The sequence below is a fragment of the Dasypus novemcinctus genome, chromosome 1 (genome assembly GCF_030445035.2).
Source record: "Dasypus novemcinctus isolate mDasNov1 chromosome 1, mDasNov1.1.hap2, whole genome shotgun sequence".
In the NCBI taxonomy this organism is placed as follows: Eukaryota; Metazoa; Chordata; class Mammalia; order Cingulata; family Dasypodidae; genus Dasypus; species Dasypus novemcinctus.
In genome coordinates, this window is record NC_080673.1 from 42,357,105 (window position 1) to 42,383,005 (window position 25,901).

The 25,901-nt window shown below is 35.7% G+C and overlaps 1 protein-coding gene across 4 annotated transcripts in view; it reads left to right on the plus strand.

Moving 5' to 3' along the window:
• The window catches only part of LRBA (LPS responsive beige-like anchor protein), an 891,557-nt gene that overhangs the window by 92,837 nt on the left and 772,819 nt on the right, over positions 1-25,901 (plus strand). For all 4 annotated transcript variants that reach the window (XM_058282502.1, XM_058282620.2, XM_058282452.2 and 1 more), the window contains exons 3-9: positions 8,030-8,261; positions 8,474-8,574; positions 13,985-14,080; positions 20,403-20,524; positions 20,615-20,741; positions 21,408-21,527; positions 23,335-23,481. In XM_058282502.1, coding sequence (XP_058138485.1) covers positions 8,030-8,261; positions 8,474-8,574; positions 13,985-14,080; positions 20,403-20,524; positions 20,615-20,741; positions 21,408-21,527; positions 23,335-23,481 — 945 coding nt within the window. The remainder of the gene's footprint in view (positions 1-8,029; positions 8,262-8,473; positions 8,575-13,984; positions 14,081-20,402; positions 20,525-20,614; positions 20,742-21,407; positions 21,528-23,334; positions 23,482-25,901) is intronic.

The following is a 25,901-nucleotide window of genomic DNA, read 5'->3' on the forward strand; positions in this document are numbered from 1 at the left end:
AATGACTTAAATTTAGTGACTAATTTAAACTTAATATTTTATTAATATACCATTGAGAGGAAAATGTCCAATTGAAGTCCAAATATAGAACTTGTGAAAGTTTATTTGAATTCTTTGAATAATATGCTTTAAAATTACTGTAATCTTAGACATTAAACTATAACCTATAGAAAGCTTGTTATGCTACCCTGTAGGTTGCTATAAACATTGTTTATGAAGTTCATGCCAAGACTAAAATATGTTGAAATGGAGAGTTTTGAAAAATGTTCTATATAGCAGAGGGGACCAAATCATGCTAAAATGCAGAAAAAGACTATACATCAGTTTCCAGGCTACATTATTCAAAAAATACAACCATAAAAAAGGTAATAAGATTACATTTTCACATTTCATGGCTAGTAAAGTGCATTAGGCTGCTAAGATATTCATAACTTACTGTGACATTTGGGAAGATTACATTTTGTAGTGCAGAGCCATTACTATAGCTCAGATAATAACTAGCCAGTGCCTGGACCTGGGTTATGATTCCTGTCATTGGAAACAAATTTGTGTTTTGAAGGTTGATCAGCTTCAAATAACTATTAGAAAGGGTTAACATGACATACTGTAAACCCTGTGCATGATTTTTAGGTATAATAGATATGCATATATATAGTATATCAAATATGCCACACATTTGTATGTACCAATTTCTACCATCAATTTTCTCCTTGAAAGGCATACTTTATGATATTTAAAGCAATGAGGAAATATTTAAAATACCTGTCCGGACACTCTTCTCGCAGTATAAACTCAATTTAAAAGCTGGTGAAATATTTGGGGTATTTTTGGAAATTACTTTCAAAAATTAATTTGATAACTTCTTGGAAGGGTGGTTATTGATGGTGATATTACACAGATCAAAATGAAGAATTGATGTAAGTAATATTAAGGTGAAGGTCTCTTAAGTTAGATGCATCTAGATTTTTGACTTATTTACATCTGTGTGGAAGATATATAATTGTTGATAGACATTTTCACAGTATTTCGTATTCTTTCCTGACTTTACATCTGTGACAGTAAATTGCTTCAAATATATTAGTTGGATAACTTTATATTAAATAAAGTCCAAGTATGTGTATGTGTTTAAAGATATCTTTTATTCTGTGGAAAACGTTCAGTTTCCATCTTCTGGAAAATATTCCTGAAGAGTTTGTTTTCAGTATTTACCACTAAATGGCTTTTATAACATCTTTTCCCTTTCAGCTTTCTTTTCAGCAAAGCGTTAACTATTTTAGAATTACTATGAGTTATCATATGTTATATTAAAGAATTGCTAGTTTGTTATGGCATTGGAGATTTTTTGTTTTTTTGGGTTGTTTATTTGGCTACCTTTCTGAGTCTTTACAATTCTTTCCCAAACCTTGGGAATTTTCCTTGTGCCTGAGGATTTTCTCACTCCTTAATTTTACAGTCTACTTTTCCTGTGTGTCTTTATGGCTTTCTCACATTTCCCCCCCAAAGAACACTGTTATTTTCAGAGCTGGACCAGAACTTCTACTGCTAAAATTGATTAAAAATTATGTTTACCAGTGTTTCAGGTTTAGATTAATGGAAAGAATATTCTCAGTTTTGAATTTTTCTAATTAAATTTACTTAATTCTTTAACATCTGCCATTGATGGTTTCTGTTCAATTTTTATAAAAGATAGTCCTGACCTAACACAATTATGTATTTAACTAGTATTACCATACTGCATTCTGTAAATATTTTGCCAGGAGTATGTGAAGATGTTGTTTCATCTCATCCTTGGTTTTATATATATATATATATATATATATATATATATAAATGTAAATTTTATTTAAAAAATTTGTTTTATTTTTAAAGAAACTTTAGATTCCATAAATGTTACATTGAAATTAAAGGGATTCCCATATACTCCAACCCCTTCCCCTCCCACACTTTCCCTCATTAACAACATCTTACATTAGAGTGGTACATTTGTCACAATTGATGAGCAAATATTGAAGCATTGCTACTAACCATGGTCTGTAGCTTACATTATGGTTTATTGTACTGCATAATTTTACAGGTTTTGACAAAATATATAATGGTCTGTATGTTTTTGCAATGTCATGCAAAACAATTCATAATGTCCCAAAAATGCCCCATGTTACACCTGTTCTTCTCTTTCCCGCCCTCAGAACCTCTGGTGACCACTGTTTTTATATCAATATTACAAATTCTTCCATTACCAGAATAATAATAAGTCTGCCTTAGCCCATAGTTGTATTTCTCCCTTATGTTTGTTCATTCTTCAGTCTTGAGGATTTTACGATAGTGATGCCCACTCTGCTACATATTGAAAGGTGGCTTAGATCCCATGGGCAGATGGATGGAACTGTTTTGCTCCTGTTGTAGATATTCTGTTTTTTTGGGATATGCATTGTCCATCATCATCCATTTGTTAGTTATCCTAGGGAGTCTGATGAACTGAAGAGTTGATGTAGGGTGCAACTCTGTTGAGGTTGGGCTTAACCGGCATATGAACAACCACAAGATGTAAAGGCATATTTAGAAGGCATAGTGCTAACTATAGGTTCAAATAAAAGGGGAAGAAGAACCATCTGTAGGAAAATTATAAATGGGTCTAACTCTGATACACTGAGGGGATAGATTATCATGTATTTCTAGGTAAGGGCCACCGTCAGGTGCTGATTTCCTGGGGTTGTCTGCCCTGCCTGTAGTGTTTAGCTGTCTCTAGAGCCCTCAAGAGCATCCCTGCTTGAGGAACTGTTTATTGTGGCAGTCAGTGAAACCCTTCTGAGACATGCATAAGTGTAACCTCTGAAATGACCTTCTGACTGACTTTGAAATAAGTCTTAAGAATTCATTTGTATTTAATATTTTCTCCTTTTGGTCTAGGTCATTTTCCATATGCATTGCTAACTGGCACTTGGTAATAATCCTTGGTGCCAGGGAGACCTATCCCCAGGAGTCATGTCTCATGCTGGGGTTAGAGAGTTTATATGCTGAGTTTGGTTTAGAGAGAGGCCACATTTGAGCAACAAGGAGACTTTCAGAAGGTTACTCTTAGACAACATATGTTACTTAAGCTGTTTCAATTTCACAAGAACAAAGTTTATAAGTACAAGCATCAATATGAAGACCTTGGTGTATTGGTCTGTCTCTTTTCCACTGGGCACTTCCCCTGTACTCTAGAGATTCTTTCCATTCTATTACAGAATGTAGTAGGCCTCCAGGGTGGGAATTCAATATTCTCTGGTCATTGTGTGTATCTCCACCCACCGAGATAATACCACATGACCATATGAACATATTCATATTCCATAGAGGCATGCCCCAGCTGCACCCCTCCCCACACAGACCCCTACCGCTGATGCCCTGTATAGTGATCTTCCCCTGCCACAGTTGCAACCTTTTTGGAATTCACTCCCCCTGCCCCCAAACAAAGCCAAAATAAAATAAATAAAAATAAATTTAAAAAATTTTGTGCCTTTCATCATCAGAAGATCTGTTCTCTTTTCTGTATATTGACAATTCCTTATGTTATGTTCCCCCAGTGGGTTTATTTTTTTTATTTTTTATTTTTTTTCATTTTCTAAGAAGCTTTTGGTTACCAAAAAGCCATAGAAGATATGGGGGATTCCCATATAATGCCCCCCACACCCTCTCCTATTATATGTTAAAATAGCTGACTTTTATGTAGTAAATTTTTTTTTAGTAAATGTTTCTCCATTGGTATTATTCATCATTTGTGCTTCTTTTGTGAATTAACAGTTTATGTGTTCCTAATATTTTTCTTTTTCCAAATGAAAATGCTTTCGTCATTTCCTTTTATACTTTTTATGTCTATAAAGTTGTATTGATTTTTTTCTTATTGTAAATTTCTTATATCTTGAGTCTTCCAATTTAATTTTAATTTTTTTTTTACTTATTCTGAGTTTATTTTGGTGTATGACATGAAGCAAGGATCCAACCCTAATTAAAAAAAAATAAACATTGCCATAGATCTTTTTAATTATTGAGATGCCAGTTTAATCCTATATTGAATTTATTTTTATGTTAACATCTGTTCCTCATAACCTCTTTTTGTGTAGAATTTCCCTTGACTAGTTTCATATATTTAATTCCCAGATTGAAATTAAAACCTTTGTCCAAATGAAATATAAAGAATAACAAACAAATAAAAACTTTTGTCCAGTTTAAAAAAAATCCCACTGGGTTTTTTAATGGTATTATGCTGAATTTATAAATTAATATGTGAAAAGTTAACAACATGAGAGGATTTAATATTCCTAGACACGGATTTGGATATCTCTTCATTTATCAAAATTTTTCCGTAGGTACCTTAGGAAAGTTTTATCTTATATGTCCTGTATGTGTGTGTGTGTGTGTGTGTGTATACACACACATATTTTAATTTTAAAATAAGGTTTATTGATATGTAATTAAATACAGCAAAATTCACCCTATTTTTGGTATATTCTTCCATGAATTTTATTTTTTTTAAACTTTTTATTTTGAACTACTTTGAAACTTATAGAACAGCTACAAAAATAATTAAAATGTCTTACAGCGAACTCTACTTTACCTCTATTTCTACCTACCCAGATCCACCACCTTTAAATTTTGCCACCTTTGCTCATATCATTCCATCCATCTAGCCATCCTCCACTCTATCTGTCAGTTCATTTTCTGAAACTTGCTTGTAGGTTGTATACATCATGATCCTTGAACACTTAATACTGCCATGTACATTTATTAAGAACAAGGATATTCACTCAATGAAACCAACTTTTGTAGTTATCAAGTTCAAAAATTTAACATTGATATAAAGCTTACAGTCTATATTCCAATTTTTTCTTATATCCCAATAACACTACTCTGAGCCTTTTTCTTGCTTTGCTAGATCCCACCCAGGATTATGCATTGCATTTAATTATCATTGTCTCTTTAGTTGCTTTATTTTTTTCTTATTTAGAACTGTGGCAATATATATAAACAAATATTCTTATCTCAACCTCTCCCAAGCATACCATTCAATAGGATTTTTCACATTTACATTACTGCAGAACTTTTACCACATGCCATTACTAAAACTTTCCCATCTCCCCAGACAGAAACTTTACAGCAATTATGAATGAACTCCTCATTGCCCCAGCTCCATGCCCCTATCTACCTGCAATTTACTTTCTGTCTATGAGGTTGCATATTCTCTGGTATTTTCTTTGTAGTTACCTGTATCTTAAATTTAATATCATCAATTTATAATAATCTCATTTTCTTTGATGCCAGTTTAATTTATATAAAATACATGAACAGTGTTCCCAGACACTTCTTTTCCACCACCTTTATGTAGTTCTTGTCACTAATTACATGTTTATGCATTTTCCGTCCAGAACCACTGATTATCGTTACATTTTGTGCATTTACCTTTCATCCTGTAAGAAGTAAAAAGTGGAGTTACAAACTAAAAATACAATAATGCTGTTTGGAGGTCATTGAGTGTCTTGGATGTATATGTTTACGTTTTTTGTTAAATTTGAAAGTTTTCAGCATTGATTTCATTGAATTTTCTCTCTGCCTCCTTTTATCTTTCTTTTTCTGGGACCCCCATACCTGTATATTGGTATGCATTCTTCTTTCTGCCCCTCAGACTGGAGTTCATTGGTTTTATCTTCAAGTTCACTGATTCTTTCTTCTGCCAGCTCCAACCTGCTCTTGAAGTCTTGAATTTAAAGTTTCTGTCATTGTGGTCTTCAGCTCTGTTTAGTTTCTTTTCATGATTTCCACCTCTCCACTGATATTCCCTGTGTTCATTTATCATTTCCCTGATTTCCTTTAGATCTTTGAGCATAATTATGATCATGCTTTGAAAGTCTTTTTCTGGTATGTCCCAGGTCTGGTCCTTCTCATAGATGGTTTCTAACGCTTTACTCTTCTCCTTCGCCTGTGCCATCACTTCCTGTTTCTTTGTATGTTTTGTAACTTTTTGTTGAAACCTGGTCATTTTGATATTTTAATGTGTTGGAATTTAGACTGTGACATCTGTTCCTTAAGCTTGTATCCAGCTAATGTTATGACTGAATTTTCCTTGAATGCCAGGAGCTAACAAAAAAAGAGGGAGGAGGGAAAAAAGAAAATGCCTTTTCAGTCTCTGTAGATTGACCTGCACAAGTGCTCTCACCTTCAGGGCTTTCTGTATAGTGGTTTGCCTGAGAATAACTCCAGGCCAAAGCACAGGGGCTTTTCTAATCTTTTCCAAGTATGGGTCTTGTCTGGGGCATGTGCTGGTAGTCCCCATGAATGTCCCTGTGAATCTCCCATTTACACACATACAAATGTCCCTACTTCCCTAAGAAAGCGTTTCCTCACAGTCCTGGGCACTGCTGTGTATGTCCTACAGCCAGTAATCCCTTGCCCCAGGCAATATGACTTGACTGCTCTTCCATAGCATTCTGTTGAGAGCTCAGTGAAATGTCTATGCACAGGGCAAGTTCTGGGATAGCAACTCATTCAGGCAACCACCAGACAGATTGGAGCAGACACATGCTCCCACTTTGTGCATGAGGCTGCTTTGCTCCATTCAGAACCAGATTGAGGCACTGGTAGCACAGACCAGCTATATGTCTAGCTTGTGTGTGGTAGGAGAGGGTCCTGCTAGTGTGCCATGAGACCCTACCACTTTTAAGAAGCATTTCCTTCATTTAGTGTTTATCCTTTAACTGCAGTCCTTTAACTGTTTTCAGGAGTTTTAAAATGTTTATTTCTGGGAGAGCTGATGTGGCTCAAGCAATTGGGTGCCCACCTCCCACATGGGAGGTCCTGGGTTCGGTTCTCAGTGCTGCCTAAAGAAGACAAGCAGATGCCGCAACGAGCAGATGTTGCAATGAACAGATGCATTCAATGAGCAGACACTGCAACCAGGAGATGCTGAAGATGCTGCAATGAGCAGACACCTCAACAAGCAGACACAGCAACTGCTGCAACAAGCAGATGCCACAAAGAACAGATGCTGCAATGAGCAGATGCTGCAATGACCTGATGCCCCATCCAGCAGATGCCACAACTAGCAGGTGATGCCACCAGCAGAGCATGCAACCAGGAGGGAATGAAAGTGGCTCAAGTGATTGGGCACTAGCCTCCCAAATGAGAGGTCTCAGGTTTGGTTCCTGGTGACGGAGAGCTGACACAGCAAGATGACGCAACAAAGAGAGACACAGATTCCTGTGCTGCTGACAACAATAGAAGTGGACAAAAGAAGAACACGCAGCATGGGAAGCAGACTTGGCCCAGTGAATAGGGCGTCCGTCTATCACATGGGAGGTCTGCGGTTCAAACCCCGGGCCTCCTTGACCCGTGAGGAGCTGGCCCACATGCAGTGCTGATGCACGCAAGGAGTGCCCTGCCATGCAGGGCTGATGCTTGCAAGGAGCGCACCCCTCAAGGAGAGCCGCCCAGCGTGAAAGAAAGTGCAGCTTGCTCAGTAAAGGTGCCGTACACACGGAGAACTGACAAAGCAAGATGACGCAACAAAAAGAAACACAGATTCCCATGCTGCTGACAATAACAGAAGCGGACAAAGAAGAACACGCAGCAAATAGACACACAGAACAGACAACTGGGGGGGGAGAGGGGAGAGAAGGGAATAGGGAAAAAAAAAGAACACGCAACAAATAGACACAGAAAGCAGACAACTGGGGCGGGGGAGGGGAGAGAAATTAAAAAAAAAAAAGCAATTACAGAGCTAGCAGAAGACACTGACTTACCTAAGACATCTTATGTTTGTGTTTTGTTGAAAAATATTTCAGTTTTTATATTCTTAGTCTTATTTGACTCTTGTGCTAACTTATCTTGAAGATTTCTTTAGAATCTTTATTATTTTAGAGCTGTGTTTTAAAAATTAATTTCTTAAAATTATAAGGGTAAAGAAGAATGTGTTATTGCTAAATTAAGATTCATGGTGTGCTGTAGTGAAACTGAAGCAGTAGTAATGCTTTTAATTTTTTTTTTTTTTTGGAAGCTGGTAGGAGGACAGTTTGATTTAGAAATGAATTTCATTATCCAAGAAGGCGAGAGTATCATTTGCATGGTGGACCTACTGGAAAAATGTGACATTACTTGCCAAGCTGAAGTCTGGAGTATGTTTACAGCTATTCTGAAGAAAAGCATACGAAATCTTCAAGTCTGTACTGAAGTAGGCCTTGTTGAAAAAGTGCTTGGGGAAATTGAAAAAGTTGACAATATGATAGCAGGTATGACTTATTGTATAGTACAATGTATGTGAAGAAGTTAATTGTTAAATAATGTATGTTTCTTATTTCATTGAGCAATATTTAAGAAATATTTGAGCATTTATCATGTTCCTGATACTTCAGTGTCCAGATCGTTAAGTAAGCATTGTATATCTTAATTGTTCAAGAAATATAATTGACTTAATTATTTTATTGCTTTCTTTTGTTTCCAGATCTTTTAGTTGACATGTTGGGAGTGCTGGCTAGCTATAATTTGACAGTTCGGGAACTAAAGCTATTCTTCAGTAAACTTCAAGGAGATAAAGGACAATGGGTAAGAATATCTAATACTATGGTATTTGAAAGTATCCCCCACTCCAAGCATATTAGTAACTTGTAAATAAATAATGTTAATACACAGGGGTAAATGTTAAATTGAAGGGAAGAGGTGAGTTAAAATAGCATTTAGGTCTATGTATCTACTTTAGCTATGAGGAAATACGAAGGTGGTCTAATAGAACTGGGTGTTTCAGGAAAGCTCATAACAGTTCTTTAAATTGTTCTTTAAGTATAGAGTCACCATTTATTTAGAGGAAAGAACAGAGCAAGAAGACTATAGGTAGCACCACCTAGCTTCTCTTTCTATTGATCTGAATAATTTAGCTGTGGCCTTAATCTTGAATGACCCACTCAAACAAAGCTTTGCAGTTAATTCCTTAGATGTAAATAGTGGTCTTTTGCAAGGGGTGGTGGTAGTGGTGATGGTAGTGAATTCATTGTGAACTCCACATGGCTTATCAAACTGTTACCACTTATCATTACTACTTAGTTAGCTGTCCCTTAGAGGAGTTCTAGTAAATATTATTTTCTCTATTTTTTTTCTTTGTACATTTCCAGCCTTATTTTAGTGCTCTTTAGAGATTGGCACCTGCTTGAGCAGCTGATCCTTAATCTAGGTCTGATTATATGTATCTACATTGTGGGTTGCAATGATAAACTTTTAATTCAATGTGTTAAATTGAATAGACTGCTTTGCTTGTTTATCACACTCCAGTTCTCAGGTTGCTTTTATGATTTTATTCTGGTTTTCAGCAATGTGATTGTTTTTTTGGTGTGTTTTACTTAGTCTTTATACTTATTAGAGTTTTTGCATCTGTGGGTTATAATTTTCATCAAATTTGGAAAAATTTTGGCTATTATTATTTTCTTGTCCTTGCTTCTCCCCATTTCTATCTTCTTGGGACTCCAATTACATGTTTGTTAGACCTCTGGATATTGTGTCACAGGTCACTTGGATTCTGTTCACTCTGCCCCCTCCCCCCTATCTTTTCTCTTTATGCTTTATTTTGGATTGCTTTTGTTGTTATATTCTCAAGTTAAGTGAGCTTTTCTTCTGAAGTGTGTTCTGTTTGGTTCTTCTTAATGTGTTATATTTCTTACCTCATTATGTTTACATTTTCCTTTAAATCCTTGAGAATATTTGGCATATTTTAATAGTTGCTTTAATGTTCTTGTCTATTTCTATAATCTGTCATTTTCTGGTTTTGTTTCTACTCACTGATTTTGCTCCTACTTATGGGTCACATTTTCCTGCTTATGGCTAATGATTATAGGCATAGTTTTGGTAGACATAGTGAATCGTAATTTATTGAGTGCTATATTTTGTCATATTCCTTTTAAGATTGTTAGACTTTGTTCTGACAGGTGGGTTAAGTTATTTTGGATTAACTTTATCCTTTCCTGGTAGTTTTAAAGTGTTCATTTATTTATTTTTTTCTTGGGGTCTAGAGTAGCTGTTACTCTAGGACTAGTTTAGCTTTACTACTTAGGCCTGGCCTTTCTAGGGTCTCTACTTAATGTCCCTAAGTCTCAGGTGTGGAACGAGAGATAGCATAGGATTGTGGTCTCCCCACAATGCCAAAACAACTCCTGGCTGTGTACTAGCTCTGGGAATTCTTTGACTTACATACCCCTCAGTATCTTGGCTTCATCTTGTCAAGTTTTATCATAGGCAAGCACAGTTTGATTCTGAGCCAAAGACTAAATACAAGTTTCTGGAGCTTCTTCTCTACATATTTCCTTCCTCTGCAGTACTCTGCCTTTTATAGCCACTTCAGACTCCTGGTACTTGCTCTGTCACTTCAATTCAGCAAGACCTTCAAGTTCTATTTGCATTCCCTTTTTCTGTGTAGTGGTATGAAAATTGCTTCTAGGTAGAAAGTTATGATACTCATATGGCTTATTTGTTTCCCTTTCCTTAATGATCAGAGTTCTTTATTACCTCTCATTCCATATCTGAAAACAGTGTTTATTTCATACATTTTCTCCAGTTTTCTGGTTGTTTATGGTGGGTTGTTAAGTCCAGGTCCTGTTACTATGTCATATTCAGAAGAGGAAGTAAAGTGGTTTGATTTTGGTTTTTTTTAATATTCAAATACTTTATTTTTCTAAATAAATAATAATACCTTTTTTATTATACAGGTGAATATAGGAAATTATATATAAGAAAGTACCAAAAGATCTAAACAGATATTTATTGACAAAGGTAGAACCTAAGAATCAAATAAACACAAAATCATTAATAGAAACATTCAAATTAAAACAATATTGATATCACTTTCTATCTTTTATTATAAAAAAATAAAGTTGGATAATGTCAAGTATAGTTGTGGAGATAGGGCTACTTTAAATCTTGGGTGCTGTTAGTAGGAATGAACACTAGTGTTGCCAAACTCAAGAGGAATCTAGCACTAGGTGGTCACATAAATTACACTCATACCCATAACTTAGCAATTTTTTTCCTGGGTATATATTCCAAGGAATTCTTTCATAATTCCATAAGGAAATGTATTTGAAATATTCACTGAATCATTATTTTTGGTGGCAGTAAATTGTCACTATGGGTGTAGATCATTAGGAGAGTGGATAGGTAAAATGTGTTAGAAGCATAGGATAGATTATACAGTGTTTAGAATCAATGCTTGGATTAACATGAAGAGATGCAGAAAATATTGACAGTAAGAAACAGAATGATGTATTTAACTCAACACTAGTTATTTAAATTATAAGTAGAAGCACCCAGAAACACATTTTTGAAGGAGCACATACAAAAGGATTAAATATGTTAATATAGTTGCCAATGAGAAGAGGGAAGGGAATGAGAATAGGTTTAGGGGATATGGAAAAAAAATAACAAACTATTAGTAAAGAGAAAGAGACATTTATCATATTTATTTACCTATTTTAAAAAATAAATATTCAGTTTATTTCATCTTTTGCTATCACAGAAGTGTGGTGAAAAATTCTTATGTCTAAATCTATACCTGCTTTTCTGATTATTACTTTACTATAGATTTTTACATGTGGAAATAATGCATCAATGGATGTGAATATTTTTAAAGACTCTTAAACTATGCTGCTTGCTAAATTGTTTTCTGAAAGGCTTTTGTAGTGTATATTCCCACCAGCAGTGCCTATGGAAGAAAATGCTTATCTTAATGTGTTCTTTTGCTGGTTAGTTTTTGTAGAGGCAATTTGGAGGAATGATTTTTAAAAAAACAGTTTGTAGTTATTTTTTAGTACACGTTTATAATTGAGCATTGTACTTAACTGAAAATTTCTTAATCACTTAAAAATGAAGCTTTCCAGTTTTACTTTCCACTTACTATTTAGTTGAAAGGTTGTCACACTATTGACAATTAGTAGTATAACTCAGAGCAACTTCTAAAATAGAATGAAGGCAAATAAGTGATTTGACTTATAGCTTGACCGTTTAGAACTTTTAACCTTTTAACAGAGAGTGGATCTACACTTTATCTTACTTTCTTTAAGTTGATTAGGATAATGCATATCTCATTGTCTTTTGCTTTTCCTTGTAAATGTAAATAAACTATTTTTGCTTTACTTGTTCATTGTTTCATGTATTGGAGGAGATTTGTGGGCCAAAGAAGCATTAGTAAATAAATGTAACCCCACAGCTTTTGTACATGCTATTTAGTAGGGGTATATTTTGGACTGAAGGTCTCAGAAGGTCAGGGAAGGGGAAGACTTCCCTAAGGATGTGATCATTAAGATGAGCTCTAAAGATGGGTAGATTTACTTGATTGAGGAGAATGGAATAGGCCTAGTAGGAACATTTCAAGAAGAGGTAATAGCTTAGTTAAGGCTCTATTATGAGAGAAATGAGAGAAGGCATTGTGGATGGAGTGCAGAAAGAAGTGGGGGAGAGTGAGATGCAAAATGGGGCTCAAGAGGTAGACAGGGGCCAGACCATGCAGTATCATAAAAGTTTTGTGCATAAATTTAAGGGATGGGAAGCAGCTGTGGCTCAATCAGTTGAGCTCCTGTCTACCATATGGGAGGCCCTGGGTTCGTGTCCCAGGGCCTCCTTGTGAAGGCAGACTCACCAGCACGCTGTGAAGTGCCACCCGGCCCGCATGTGCCACGGAGAGCCGACTCAGCAAGGTGATGCAACAAAAAGCAAAAAAACGCAGAAGAGCACTCAGCAAATGGACACAGAGAGCAGACAGCAAGCAAGCCACAAGGGGGGAGGGGAAATAAAAAAAATACAGACACAGAAGACTGCACAGCGAATGGACACAGAGAGCAGATAGCATGCAAAAAGCTGCAAGGGTGGGTGATAAAAAAAAAATTTAAAGGTAGTGGGAAGCTAGAGGAGAGAGAGCATAATATAAAAGTGAAAGTACAGTGGTTAAAAGCATGGAATTAGACTGAGTTTTGATCCCCACCCTGCCACTTAACTACCTTTCTACCTTGAACATGTTCCTGTACCTCAGTTTCCTCCTCTGTAAAATGGGGATAATAGTAGTACCACTCCATAAGGTGGTTATGAGGTTAAAATGTTTCAGTGATTTTAAAGCACCTTTAATAGTGGCACATAGTAAAGCATTATTAAATTAAAAAGTATTCAAGGTAGGAGGTGATGGGGTGGTTTGATATAGTTTATATTTTTAAAAGACCATTCTTGGGAAGTGGATGTGCCTCAACCATTTGGGTGCCTGCCTACCACATGGGAGATCCTGGGTTCCGTCCTGGTGTCTCCTAAAAGAAGATAAGTAGACACTGCCTCCTGCCACAGCAAGCTAGAAAGCCACCTGCCACCACCACAGCGAACTAGAAAGCCGCCAACTGCCACAATGAGCCCCAAAGCTGTTGCCTTCCGATGCAATGAGCTAGACTCCACCCTGTGCCACAAGCAACTAGACATCACCCCCACCACAACAAGCAGAGACCAGAAGCCAGCAAACCTTGCATCCCACAGGAGTACATGTGGTTTGGTCTGTTGGGCACCCCCCTCTCATATGGGAAGTCCCGGGTTCCGTTCTGTGCCTCCTTGAGAACACGAGCAGACAGATGATCGAATAATCTGGTGGAAGGAGGGCATAAATAAAGTAAATAAAATAAATAAATCTTAAAAAAAAAAAGAGCCATTGCTCTAAAAAAACAACAACACCATTTTGCTGCAGTGTGGAAAAGTTTCAAGAATCAGATGATATTGCCTCATATGTATAGATACGTAATATGTTCCAAAGTATTACAAAGGAAAAAGCAGCATAGAGATTGTTGCTTATTTCTTTGAGGTGAAAATAACATTTTCAATTATTTTACAGGTTTTTCTTTTAGCTAATATTTGATTGTTCTTTGTGTGTTTAAAACATGACTTTATTAACATGTATTTTTGTTTTATGGTGAATAATGTGGTGAATAAATTACTATTTTCGTAGCCTCCACATGCTGGGAAGTTGCTGTCTGTATTAAAGCACATGCCTCAGAAGTATGGTCCTGATGCATTTTTCAACTTTCCGGGAAGGAGTGCTGCAGTAAGTAAACCTTAAGGAAATCATTTGGTGTTCTCCTTTTCTTTGCTTCTCCAAAGTATAGCCCTGTAAACATCGCTGACAGGTTCTGTGTTAGGTAGAAGTTTCACTGCATGAACTGAATTAATCCTTTCAACAACTGTCCTTTCTCTTAACTGATTTAGAGATGAAGGAATAGATGCATAAAGAGGTTAAGAAAGTTGTCCATTCATGGATTGGGACAGCAATGGAACAAGGACATAAGCCATGCTGTCCCATGAATTTATCTTTGTATCCTTAAATAGGTGTTTGTATATGTTTACTCCTTACTTTCTGTCTTTCTTAACATCTTTCTCTAGTATTACATTTCCCTACCATTGTCTCTTGTGCATCTGGTGTATAGAATGAGAGTAACTCTGAAAAATACTAGGCATTTATTCCTCACTTGTGAGTTACCCAATTATGTCTCTCTCAGCCATTATGACTTATATACTGTTAAGTAGTTTATAAATAACAGTTTGTCTGGTAGAATATCTGTAATGTTTCAGATGTTACAGAAGTTCATTATGTTATTTATGGGAACTTTTTAACCTTAATATTACATTGGTCTGCCTCTTTCAACCAAAACTTTCTTTGATAGATATTTCTGCTTTTGATTTTATCTTTCCTTTTTTTTTTTTTTTCTTTTCTGTTTTGGTTCTCATAAGATGTTGTTTGCTTGTTAGGACCTAAGTAGCCTGACAATAGCTGTAGAAAGATAATAGTATATTTAAAAAAGACATTTGGAATAGTTGAATATTCCATATTCATTTCTTTGGAAAGTTTTATTGCACAGATGTTTTTTAACACTACTTTTCCTTAATAAACATTTTAGATTTGATGGTTTTTAGAATGAATTTACTCTCTTGGAATTGAGCATATCATTTGTCTCAAACATAAAAAAATAAAACTTAAAAATAAACATAAAATAGGCTTAAAGAAGAAATGTACAGTTTAATGGTTTTTAGTATATTCTCAGAGTTATGCAGTCATCACCACTATCTATTTTTAGAACAATTTCTTTACCTCCAAAAGAAGAAAAAGAAATATTTTCAAAGTTTACCCATGTTGTCGGAAGTACAAGTTCTTCATTGCTTTTTATGCCTGAATAATATTCCATTGTGTTCATATACCACACTTTGTTTATCCATTCATCAGTTGATAGACATTTGGTTTGTTTCTAACTTTTTGATAATGCTGCTATGGACATTCATTTACAAGTTTTTTTGTTTTTGTTTTTTACTTTTCATTTGAAATAATTTCAAACTTCCAGGATAGTTGCAACAATAATACAAAATTCATATAGAGAATTCCAACATATCCTTCCCCGTCACCAAGATACCAAGATCCACCAATTTTAGCATTTTGTCACATTTTCATGTATCTATCTGTTTTATAAATATTTGAGATTAGATTGTATGCATTATGCTCCTTGAACACATAATATGTCATATGTCCATGTACATTTCCTAAGAACAAGGATATTTACTTATGTAAATGCCTTAAGTAAGGTTATCAAGTTCAAGACATTTAACATTGATTTAAAGCTTTTAGTCTATGTACCAGTTTTTTTTTGTGTGTCCCAATAATGTCCATTTGTGCTTTTTTCCTCTGTTATTTGATCCAGTCCAGGATTATTTATTGCATTTAATTTTGCATGTGTGTGTTCTGATCTGTGTTTTTTTTTTTATTTTTAAAGGCTATTTATTTTGAAATAATTTCCAACGTACAGGTTAGTTGGAAAAATAATACAAACCCCATACAGAGAATTCCAACATTCCCTACCTCCCTAGAAACCCAGATCCAACAGTTTTTAACATGCTGCCACCTTTCCCCTATCGCTTGTTCCCTCCCTCACTCCCTCCCTCTCCTTTACTGTCAATCTATCTTCTGAACATTTGAGAGCAGTTTATATATATCATATTGAACACATAATATTTCCATATGTGCATTTCCTATGAACAAGAATATTAATTTATGGGAGTGGATGTGGTTCAAGTCGTTGAACACCTGCTTCCCACCTATGAGGTGCTGAGTTCTATCCCTGTTACCTCCTAAAAACAAAATAACGGGAATGGAGATGGCTCAAGCAGTTGGGTGCCTGCTTCCCAGGTAAGATTCCCAGTGCTTCCTAAAAAGAAGTCGAGCAGACACAGAGAGCATATAGTGAGTGCAAACAACAAAGGGTAGGGGAGAATAAATAAATAAATCTTTCCGTCCCCTCACAAACATACTATTCAGTGGATTAATCATGTTTATAATGTTGCATTACCCTTACCACCATCCATTACTATAATTTTTCTTTCACCCTAAGCAGAAACCCTATACCCATATTGCATTAATTTCCCATGATCTGCCCCCTGCCCTTGCTAGCCTTTACTTTACTCTCTGTCTCCATAAGTTTGCATATTCTGTGATATTTTCTTTGTGGTTACCATGAGGCTTCAATTTAGCATCCTAAATCTATAACCTTCTCTTTTGCTTTGGTACCAATTTAACTGCAATAGTATACACATTCTATCTTCCTATACCACTCTGTCTCCTACCCCTTTAATGTAGTTCTTGTAACAAATTACATGTTTATGCATTATGAGTCCAAAACCACTGATTTATCGTTACATTTTGCATTTCTTGCAGCTTATAGAATACCCTGTTTATCTTTGTCATTTGCCAATTTAATTATAATATGCTTCAGTTTGGGCCTGTTTGGGTTTATCTGTTTGGGGGTCATTGAGTATTTTGGGTGTATATATTAATTTCTTTTGTTAAATTTGAAAGTTTTCTCCTTTATTTCTTTGAATTTTCTCTTTGCTCCCTTTTCTCTTTCTTCTCCTGGGTCTCCCATGACATGTATTTTGGTATGCATTCTTTCTTCTTTCTGCCTCTCAGACTGGATGAGTTCATTGGTTTTATCTTCAAGTTCACTGATTCTTTCTTCTGCCAGCTCCAATCTGCTCTTGAAGTCTTACAGGGAATTTAAAGTTTCTGTCATTGTGGTCTTCAGCTCTGTTTAGTTTCTTTTCATAATTTCCACCTCTCCATTGATATACCCTGTGTTCATTTATTATTTCCCTGATTTCCTTTAGTTCTTTGTCCATGTGTTTCTTTAGCTCTTTGCGCATAATTAGGATCATGCTTTGAAAGTCTTTTTCTGGTATGTCCTAGGTCTGGTCCTTCTCATAAATGGTTTCTAACGCTTTACTCTTCTCCTTCGCCTGTGCCATCACTTCCTGTTTCTTTGTATGTTTTGTAACTTTTTGTTGAAACCTGGTCATTTTGATATTTTAATGTGTTGGAATTTAGACTGTGACATCTGTTCCTTAAGCTTGTATCCAGCTAATGTTATGACTGAATTTTCCTTGAATGCCAGGAGCTAACAAAAAAAGAGGGAGGAGGGAAAAAAGAAAATGCCTTTTCAGTCTCTGTAGACTGACCTGCACAAGTGCTCTCACCTTCAGGGCTTTCCGTACAGTGTTTTGCCTGAGAATAACTCCAGGCCAAAGCACAGGGGCTTTTCTAATCTTTTCTGAGTGTGGGTCTTGTCTGGGGCATGTGCTGGTGTCCCCGTGAATCTCCCCTTTACACACATACAAATGTCCCTACTTCCCTAAGAAAGCGTTTCCTCACAGTCCTGGGCACTGCTGTGTATGTCCTACAGCCAGTAATCCCTTGTCCCAGGCAATATGACTTGACTCCTCTCCCATAGCATTCTTTTTTTTATTTTTTTAAGATTTATTTATTTATTTCTCTCCCCTTTCCCCCTGCCCCAGTTGTCTCTTCTCTTTGTCTATTTGCTGCATGTTCTTCTTTGCCTGCTTTGTTGTTGTCAGCAGCATGGGAATCTGTGTTTCTTTTTGTTGGGTCATCTTGTTGTGTCAGCTCTCTGTGTGTGCGGCGCCATTCTTGGGCAGGCTACACTTTCTTTCGTGCTGGGTGGCTCTCCTTACGGGGTGCATTCCTTGTGCATAGGGCTTCCCTACGCGGGGGACACCCCTGCATGGCACAGCACACCTTGCGCGCATCAGCACTGCATGTGGGCCAGCTCCACACGGGTCAAGGAGGCCCGGAGTTTGAACAGCAGACCTCCCATGTGGTAGATGGACGCCCTAACCACTGGGCCAAGTCCGCTTCCCTCCCATAGCATTCTGTAGAGAGCTCAGGACAAGTTCTGGAACAGAGAGTCCCTCAGGCAACCACCAGACACTTTGGAGCAGACATATATGCCCCCAGCATATGTGGGTCACTCTGCTCCCTCTTTAAGTGGGATCAGGGGTCTGCAGTGGGAGCTCATGCTGGCTCCTTAGGAAGTAGCCGGCCAGGGTGCCACATGATCCTACCACTTTTAAGAAGACTTGCTTTTGATTTGGCACTTGCCCTGTTACTACAGTCTTTTGTTTTCTGTTACTTGAGAAGGATGTTTCTGCCATTTCTTAACAGGTTTTTCAAAGCTTCTGTGGGGGAATTGAGCAGGTAACTGTCTCACTGACATATTCCATATTTAACAGTTTGAGGAACTGTCAATTTGTTTTCTCTAGTGGCTTCAGAATTTGAAAATCCCACTAGCAGTGTATGAGAGTTCCATTTTCTCTAATTCTCCACATTTGACTTTAAATAAGTCTTCCTAGTGGGAATTCATTGCGGTTTTATATGTAATTCTCTAATGACTAATAACATTAAGCATCTTTTCCTTTGTTTTTTGGCCTTTTGTATATCTTTGGTGAAATGTCAGTCTGATCCTTTGCGCATTTTCCAGTTGGGCTGTCGTTTTTTTGACTTGGAAGAGTTCTTTATATATTCTGGATACAAGTCCCTTTTTAGGATATATTATTCACAAATATTTTCTCCCATTCTGTTCTTGTATTTTCACTTTCTTGATGGTGTCTTTCAAGCACAAAAGTTTTAACTTTTTATGTTCAATTTATCTATTTATTCTTTTGTTTCTTTTTTTTTTTTTTTTAAAGATTTATTTATTTTATTTAATTTCCCCCCCTCCCCTGGTTGTCTGTTCTTGGTGTCTGTTTGCTGCGTCTTGTTTCTTTGTCCGCTTCTGTTGTCGTCAGCGGCACCCGCTTCTGTTGTCGCAGCGGCACGGGAAGTGTGGGCGGCGCCATTCCTGGGCAGGCTGCTCTTTCTTTTCACGCTGGGCGGCTTTCCTCACGGGCGCACTCCTTGCGCGTGGGGCTCCCCCACGCGGGGGACACCCTTGCGTGGCACGGCACTCCTTGCGCGCATCAGCACTGCGCATGGCCAGCTCCACACGGGTCAAGGCGGCCCGGGGTTTGAACCGCGGACCTCCCATATGGTAGACGGACGCCCTAACCACTGGGCCAAAGTCCGTTTCCCTATTCTTTTGTTTCTTATGCTTTTGGTTTTGTGTCTAAGAGGACTTTCCCTAACCCAGAGTCACAAAGCTTTATTATTTTGTTTCCTTATCAGATTTTATAGTTTTAGCTCTTATATTTAGGTCTATGATTCATTGGAATTAATTTTTTTGCATGGTGTATGGAGAGGTCACCTATAGTCTTTTGCATGTAGATAACCAGGTTACCAGGACAATTTGTCAGAAAACAGTTCTTCCCCCAGTGAATTTTCTTGGCACTCGTATTAAAAATCAATTGATCTTAAATGTAAGGGTTTAATTTTGGGCTCTTAAATTGATTCCATTGACCTTTATGTTTGTCTTTATGGCAATATCACAATGTCTTGATTACTGTATCTTTGTAGTAAGTTTTGGAATTGGAAGTTCACGTACTCCCACTTTGTTCATTTTTGTTAAGATTCTTTGGGCTTCTCTGAGTCCCTTCCATTATGTATTTTGATCTTTTGAGTAGAAATTTTTAACCAAGTGGTAAAGCCGTTTGTGTCGTGACTTCTGAATGCTACTCAAAAAATACTACAAATGAATTGCCTTCAGTTTGCATTTATGGTTAAAATATGAAGTATATACCAAACTTTTTCCCCTTACCTTTCTCTTTCTTGTTCATCCTTTTTAAGTCTTCAACATTCTGCAACAAATTTCCCTTGATATCTCTACCTCCGTCTTTTATTTGGAATCTCTTTGGATATGTTCATTCTAAGAAAAGAAGAAGACAAGTCCAGTGTGTCCAGCAAGTCATACTGAATATTCTATTTAATTAAATTGACATCATTATAGGAAAATCAGTAGTCTTCTTCCAGATATTTTAATCATGACATAGAAGAATAATATGATATAGTAGAAATAACATATAGCATTGAAAAATCTCATTTTCATTATTTTAATAACATTTTTCTTGTGAGTAAGTAATTCAAAATTTCTTTTATTTAGGCTATTGCATTACCTCCTATAGCCAAATGGCCATACCAGAATGGCTTTACTTTTCATACCTGGCTTAGAATGGATCCTGTAAATAATATCAATGTGGATAAGGATAAACCGTATTTATATTGGTATGTATTTCTGTATCTAACTAATGTTATTACTTTACTTTGGAGATGAGAAAAATATTTAGAGGTAAAATGAAAACTTATTTTTCGTAGTTTCAGAACTAGCAAAGGTCTTGGTTATTCTGCTCACTTTGTTGGAGGCTGTTTGATTATAACATCAATAAAGTCCAAAGGAAAAGGCTTTCAACACTGTGTGAAATTTGATTTCAAGCCCCAAAAGGTATGTGAACTTATTTAGTCATAGTTAACAAGTTATGCTAGCCTTAAAGATGCTTTGTTTTAATGTTGTTGGCATAAGGTGTTGTATATCACAACTATGTTTATACTGTGTCAGAAAATGAGGTTTGAGTTTCTGGATAGCTGTTAAATTCTCTATTTTCGATAATAAAAAGATTGGATAGTTACCTATAGAATTTAAGGGAGTACTGGGTAAAAATATCAGTGGCTATTATGTTAGTTGTGGAAATTTAGTATGTGCTTTCTTTTGTACCTTAAAAAGTAGAAATTAATGGATGGTTCATAACAAGGTGGATATGTATGTGTGTGTGTGTGTGTGTGTGTGTGTGTAGAACAAATATAGCAAATGTTAACAATTGTGGAATATATTCAGGTGGGAGAGGGTATTTGTAGTAGACTTTCAACATTTTTGTGCATTTTAAAGTTTTCATAATAAAAGCTGGAAAAATAATTTAGAGGTTAAGTTTGTATCTTTTCAGAGCATCCCCAATAATTACTTTTTCTAGAGGTAGAATAGTGAATTTAATAAAGGTAGTTATTATTTTATTTTTATGTTTAATTGCAATTTATCCTTTAGTTTTACTTTTTATTATCTATATGGCTTAGTTATTGTAAAGATTATCTATTTTATTTGTTTTTGCTTACTCAGTGGTATATGGTAACTATAGTGCATATTTATAACCGTTGGAAGAACAGTGAGCTTCGATGTTATGTGAATGGTGAGCTAGCTTCCTACGGAGAGATAACATGGTTTGTCAACACTGGTGATGTAAGTAGTTTGAAAATGTTACAGTAAAAAAATTATTTTTAAAACATGGGCTATTCAAATAAATTTTGGAACTTGAATATAAATTATTGACTAGCACAATGGTGACTTTTTCTAATCATAATTTGTTTAGCATTTTAATTCATTAATAAAATAAAACTGTGTTAATGGGTCATTAAGATATTTCACAGTCCAACTTTTAAAATTATACTGAATAGGGTATAGATAAAGATGTATAGGTAACTGGCAGTATCTTGAAAGCATTTGGTTCCATGGGTCATTGATCAAAATAAACCTACAGGAAGTGGGTGTAGCTTAGTGGTTGAGCACCTTTTTTGCTTGTATGAGGTCCTGAATTCAATCCCCAGTACCTCCTAAAAAATACATATATATGTATATAAAATACAATGAACTTTTTAGTTTTTATGAATGAGCTGGATAATGCATGCTTATAACTTTTTTATATAGCTGCTACAGCTACCAATTATGTTTTAATTTTTTTTCAGGGTTCCAAAAGAAATCCATAGGTTAGAATGAAATAAAAATGCCTTTGTTTTTACCTCTAATTACAAACTAATGTTTACATTTTGAATAATGTTAACCATCAGAGGTCAGATTCTTGTTTCAGACAGATCTAGGTTTGAATCACTGCTCTGTCAGTGATGGTATGAACTTAATTAACTTATTAAGCCTTAGTTTCTCAAATACATCAGAAGGTTGTTGTGATGATTAAATGATATGCTCAACTAAGAGTGTCTTGAATAAGTGCTCAGTAAATTTAGCTCTCATTTCTTAAATATAAGAAGGGTTCAAATATGTATATGGTTTTGCAACCTGATTTTTTCTTCAATAAGTTTTATTGACTGCTTCTTGTATTTCAATATTGTGATCAATTACTTTATTTTCTAAAACTCCCAGTGACTTTATGAGATAAGTACTATTATAATTTCAATTTAACAGATATGGAGACTGAAGCACAGAGAGGTTAAGTAACCTGTAAAGGTCAGCATTATGTAAAGTAGGGATTTGGCCTAGGTTGTCTGACTTCAGACCCCAAATGGTAATAAATTCTCTATATTCTCTAATGTCAAAATGTAGAATTTTTTCAACATTCATATCAGTAATTTCACAGTTTGAAATATTAGTTTTAATTAGGCACAGATAGCTTCTTTTTTTCTCTATGTTTTGCACATGATTTAAGAAAAATGTGTCATTTGCAACGTGAACATTTTTAAGAGGATTTTTCTATGTTAGGCGAAAAAAAGGACCTTTTCTTGATTTATACATTCCTTTTTGAGAGATTGTTTCTACTCTCATGACTTTATATCTCAATGTCTGCAAAAATCTGTTTTTCCGACTTTTAACATTTCACCCAACTTACAGGACCCTATTGACAACTGCTTTTCTGATTTTTAACTCTGTCTATATTAACTCACAGAAAAGGACAATGCAGTATATCCCAAACCTAACTCATTATTTTTCTATTTGGTCCAATGCCTGTACTTCTGTATGGGTCTTTGTATGGGTCAAGTTCCATAATGATTTGTCTGATACTTTTTTCTAGATCTGGTTAGTCATCAAATTTTGTTTATTGTACTTTGGAAAAATTGTATCTCATTTCCTATGATGTCTTTCCTGATCTCTACTCCAGAAGGGAATGAAAGAAGAGAAATGCTAAATGAACTATCTTATCTATTCAAATTATAGATTAGAATGGACAAAATGTTTATATCAGTGTAAGTTTTTATTATTTCTGGAGGAGAGAACTTTTTGGTTTTTCTTTAATAAAATCTTCTGTTTTATTTCACAGACGTATGACAAATGCTTCCTGGGCTCCTCAGAAACGGCAGATGCTAATAGAGTGTTCTGTGGTCAGATGACTGCAGTGTACCTTTTTAGTGAAGCTCTTAATGCAGCTCAGATTTTTGCTATTTATCAGTTGGGCCTGGGATACAAGGTACTTTACTTAACTCCTCACTGCTTAATTAATGTTAGATGAGCTTGATTTGAAGGTGGGTGATGCATGAGGTGAATTACCTTGGGTTACCAATATTTTTGTTGATGCAACCAGAGAACTTCTGTAGGGAAGACACTGGGATGCTAAAGTTATATTAAATTTTGAGGTAAACATAGCATTAATGATGATATAGATGAGATATTAAACAAACTACTAGCTCAGGTTTCAATTTTAGTTCATGATACATTTCTTTGATGTTATCATGTCTTTGCATAGCTCAATTTTTGGCAATTGCTGTGATGAACAGCAAGTACTCTGTGAAAATCAGTTTGGACCCAGAAATGAGGGTGACAGTGTGCAATTTGATTCCAAGGTTTGAGGATTTGTGCAATGTCCAGGATGTGTATACTTCCCATTAAGTACTTTTGCTTATTTAAGAATGAAGTGAAAAATATTTTCTGTCAATTTGTGCATTGTTTTTTTTTCCAATGGGTGCTAAATTGTTAGGGTATAAAGTTGTTTGGACCAAACCAGGTAATAAACAGAAATGTTTACTATTTTGGTTTAGAGTTCCAGGCAAAAATTAAGGATATGCTAAGAATGACATGAACTGGTAAAGTTTGAGAATCTCAAGGTTAAGCCATTGATAATGTGGGGTTTGGTTGCAGAGGGTGACTTAATGTTTGCTTTGTTCCTTTAAAAAAAAATCCAACTTTATTGTGTTATTTTACATAAAATTTATATACAATAAAATAATATTTTAATTGAGTTTTGGCATAAGTATAACTTCCACAACAATCAAAAAATAGAACATTTTTATCACCTCCTTTCAGTCAGTTCCTTCTACCTATCCAGTCCCACCTCATTCCTGTTGATTGACCACCACTAATTTATATTTTTTCACTATTGATTTGATTTGTTTTCCTTAGTGAATGAGATCATCCATTATATGCTCTTTTTAAAGTATATTTTAAAATTTATTTTTAAAAGATACTTAATTATATAAAATGTTACATAAAAAATATATAAGGGATTCCCATATGCCCCACTCTCCACACCTCCCGCCCATATACCAATATATGCTTTTTTGAGTCTTAGTTTTTTTCAGCAAGTATCGAGATTTATCTATGTTGTTTTATGTCAGTAACTCCTTTTTGTTGCCTCATGAGTAGTATTCCATTGTATGAATATATCATAATTTTAAAATTCACATCTGTTGATAACATTTGGTTGTGTCCAGTTTTTGCCTCTGTGCATAAGCTACTATGAACATTGGTGTAAAAGTACGTGTAGATATGTGTTTCATTTTGTAAATACCTAAGAAATTTCTAAACGGCATGGTAATCAAAATTGCCAAACTCTTTTCTAAGGTGGCTGTATACTTTTACCTTCCCAGAAGCAGGTTATGAGATCACATCCTTGCTTTACATTGTTAACATGTGGTATTGTCAGTCTTTTTAATATTGGACATTTGAGTGGATGCATACCAGTACCTCACTGTGGTGTTTTTTTTTTTTTCAATTTTTTTAAAGATTGATTTTTTAGATATTTCTCTCTCTCCCCCCACCCCATTGACTGCTCTCTGTGTACATTCGCTATATGTTCTTCTGTGTTTGCTTGCATTCTTGTCAGTGGCACCTGGAATCTGTGTCTCTGTTTGTTGTGTTATCTTGCTATGTCAGCTCTCCATGTATGTGTGGCACCCCTTCTGGGCAGGCTGCTCTCCTTGCAGGGTGGCTCTCCTTGAGGGGCACGCTCCTTGCACGTGGGGCTCCACTATGCGGGGAGCCCCCTGCATGGCATGGCAGTCCTTGTGCGCATCAGCACTGCGCGTGAGCCAGCTCACCACACGGGTCAGGAGGCCCGGGGTTTGAACTCTGGACCTCCTTTGTGGTAGGCGGATGCTCTATCAGTTGAGCTAAATCCACTTCCCTCATTGTAGTTTGTATTACTCTTGTAACTACAGATTTGAAGATCTTTTCATTGCTTATTTGCCATTTGCAGATCTTTTGTGAAGTATCTATTCAAAATTTTGTCCATTTTTTTATTGGGTTGTTCATTTTCTTATTTGAGAGTTGAGGTTTTTTTATTCATTCTACATGTAAGTCTTTTATCATATATATGATTTCCAAATAGTTTTCCCCAGTCTGTCTTACCTTTTTGTTGTTTTAATAATACCTTTTGAAAAGCAAAGGAATTTTATTTTGATAAATTCTAGTTTATCTTTTTTTTTTAAGGATTCTGCTTTTTGGTGTGTCCTAAGAAACATTGGTCTACTCCAGTGTTGTAAAGATTTTCTCTAATGGTTTCTATAATTTTAATAGTTATATCTTTTTCATTTATGCCTATGGTTTAAATGTTAGGTGTGTGAGGTAAAGGTGAAGGTTCATTTTTTTTTCATAAGGTTACCCAGTTGTTCC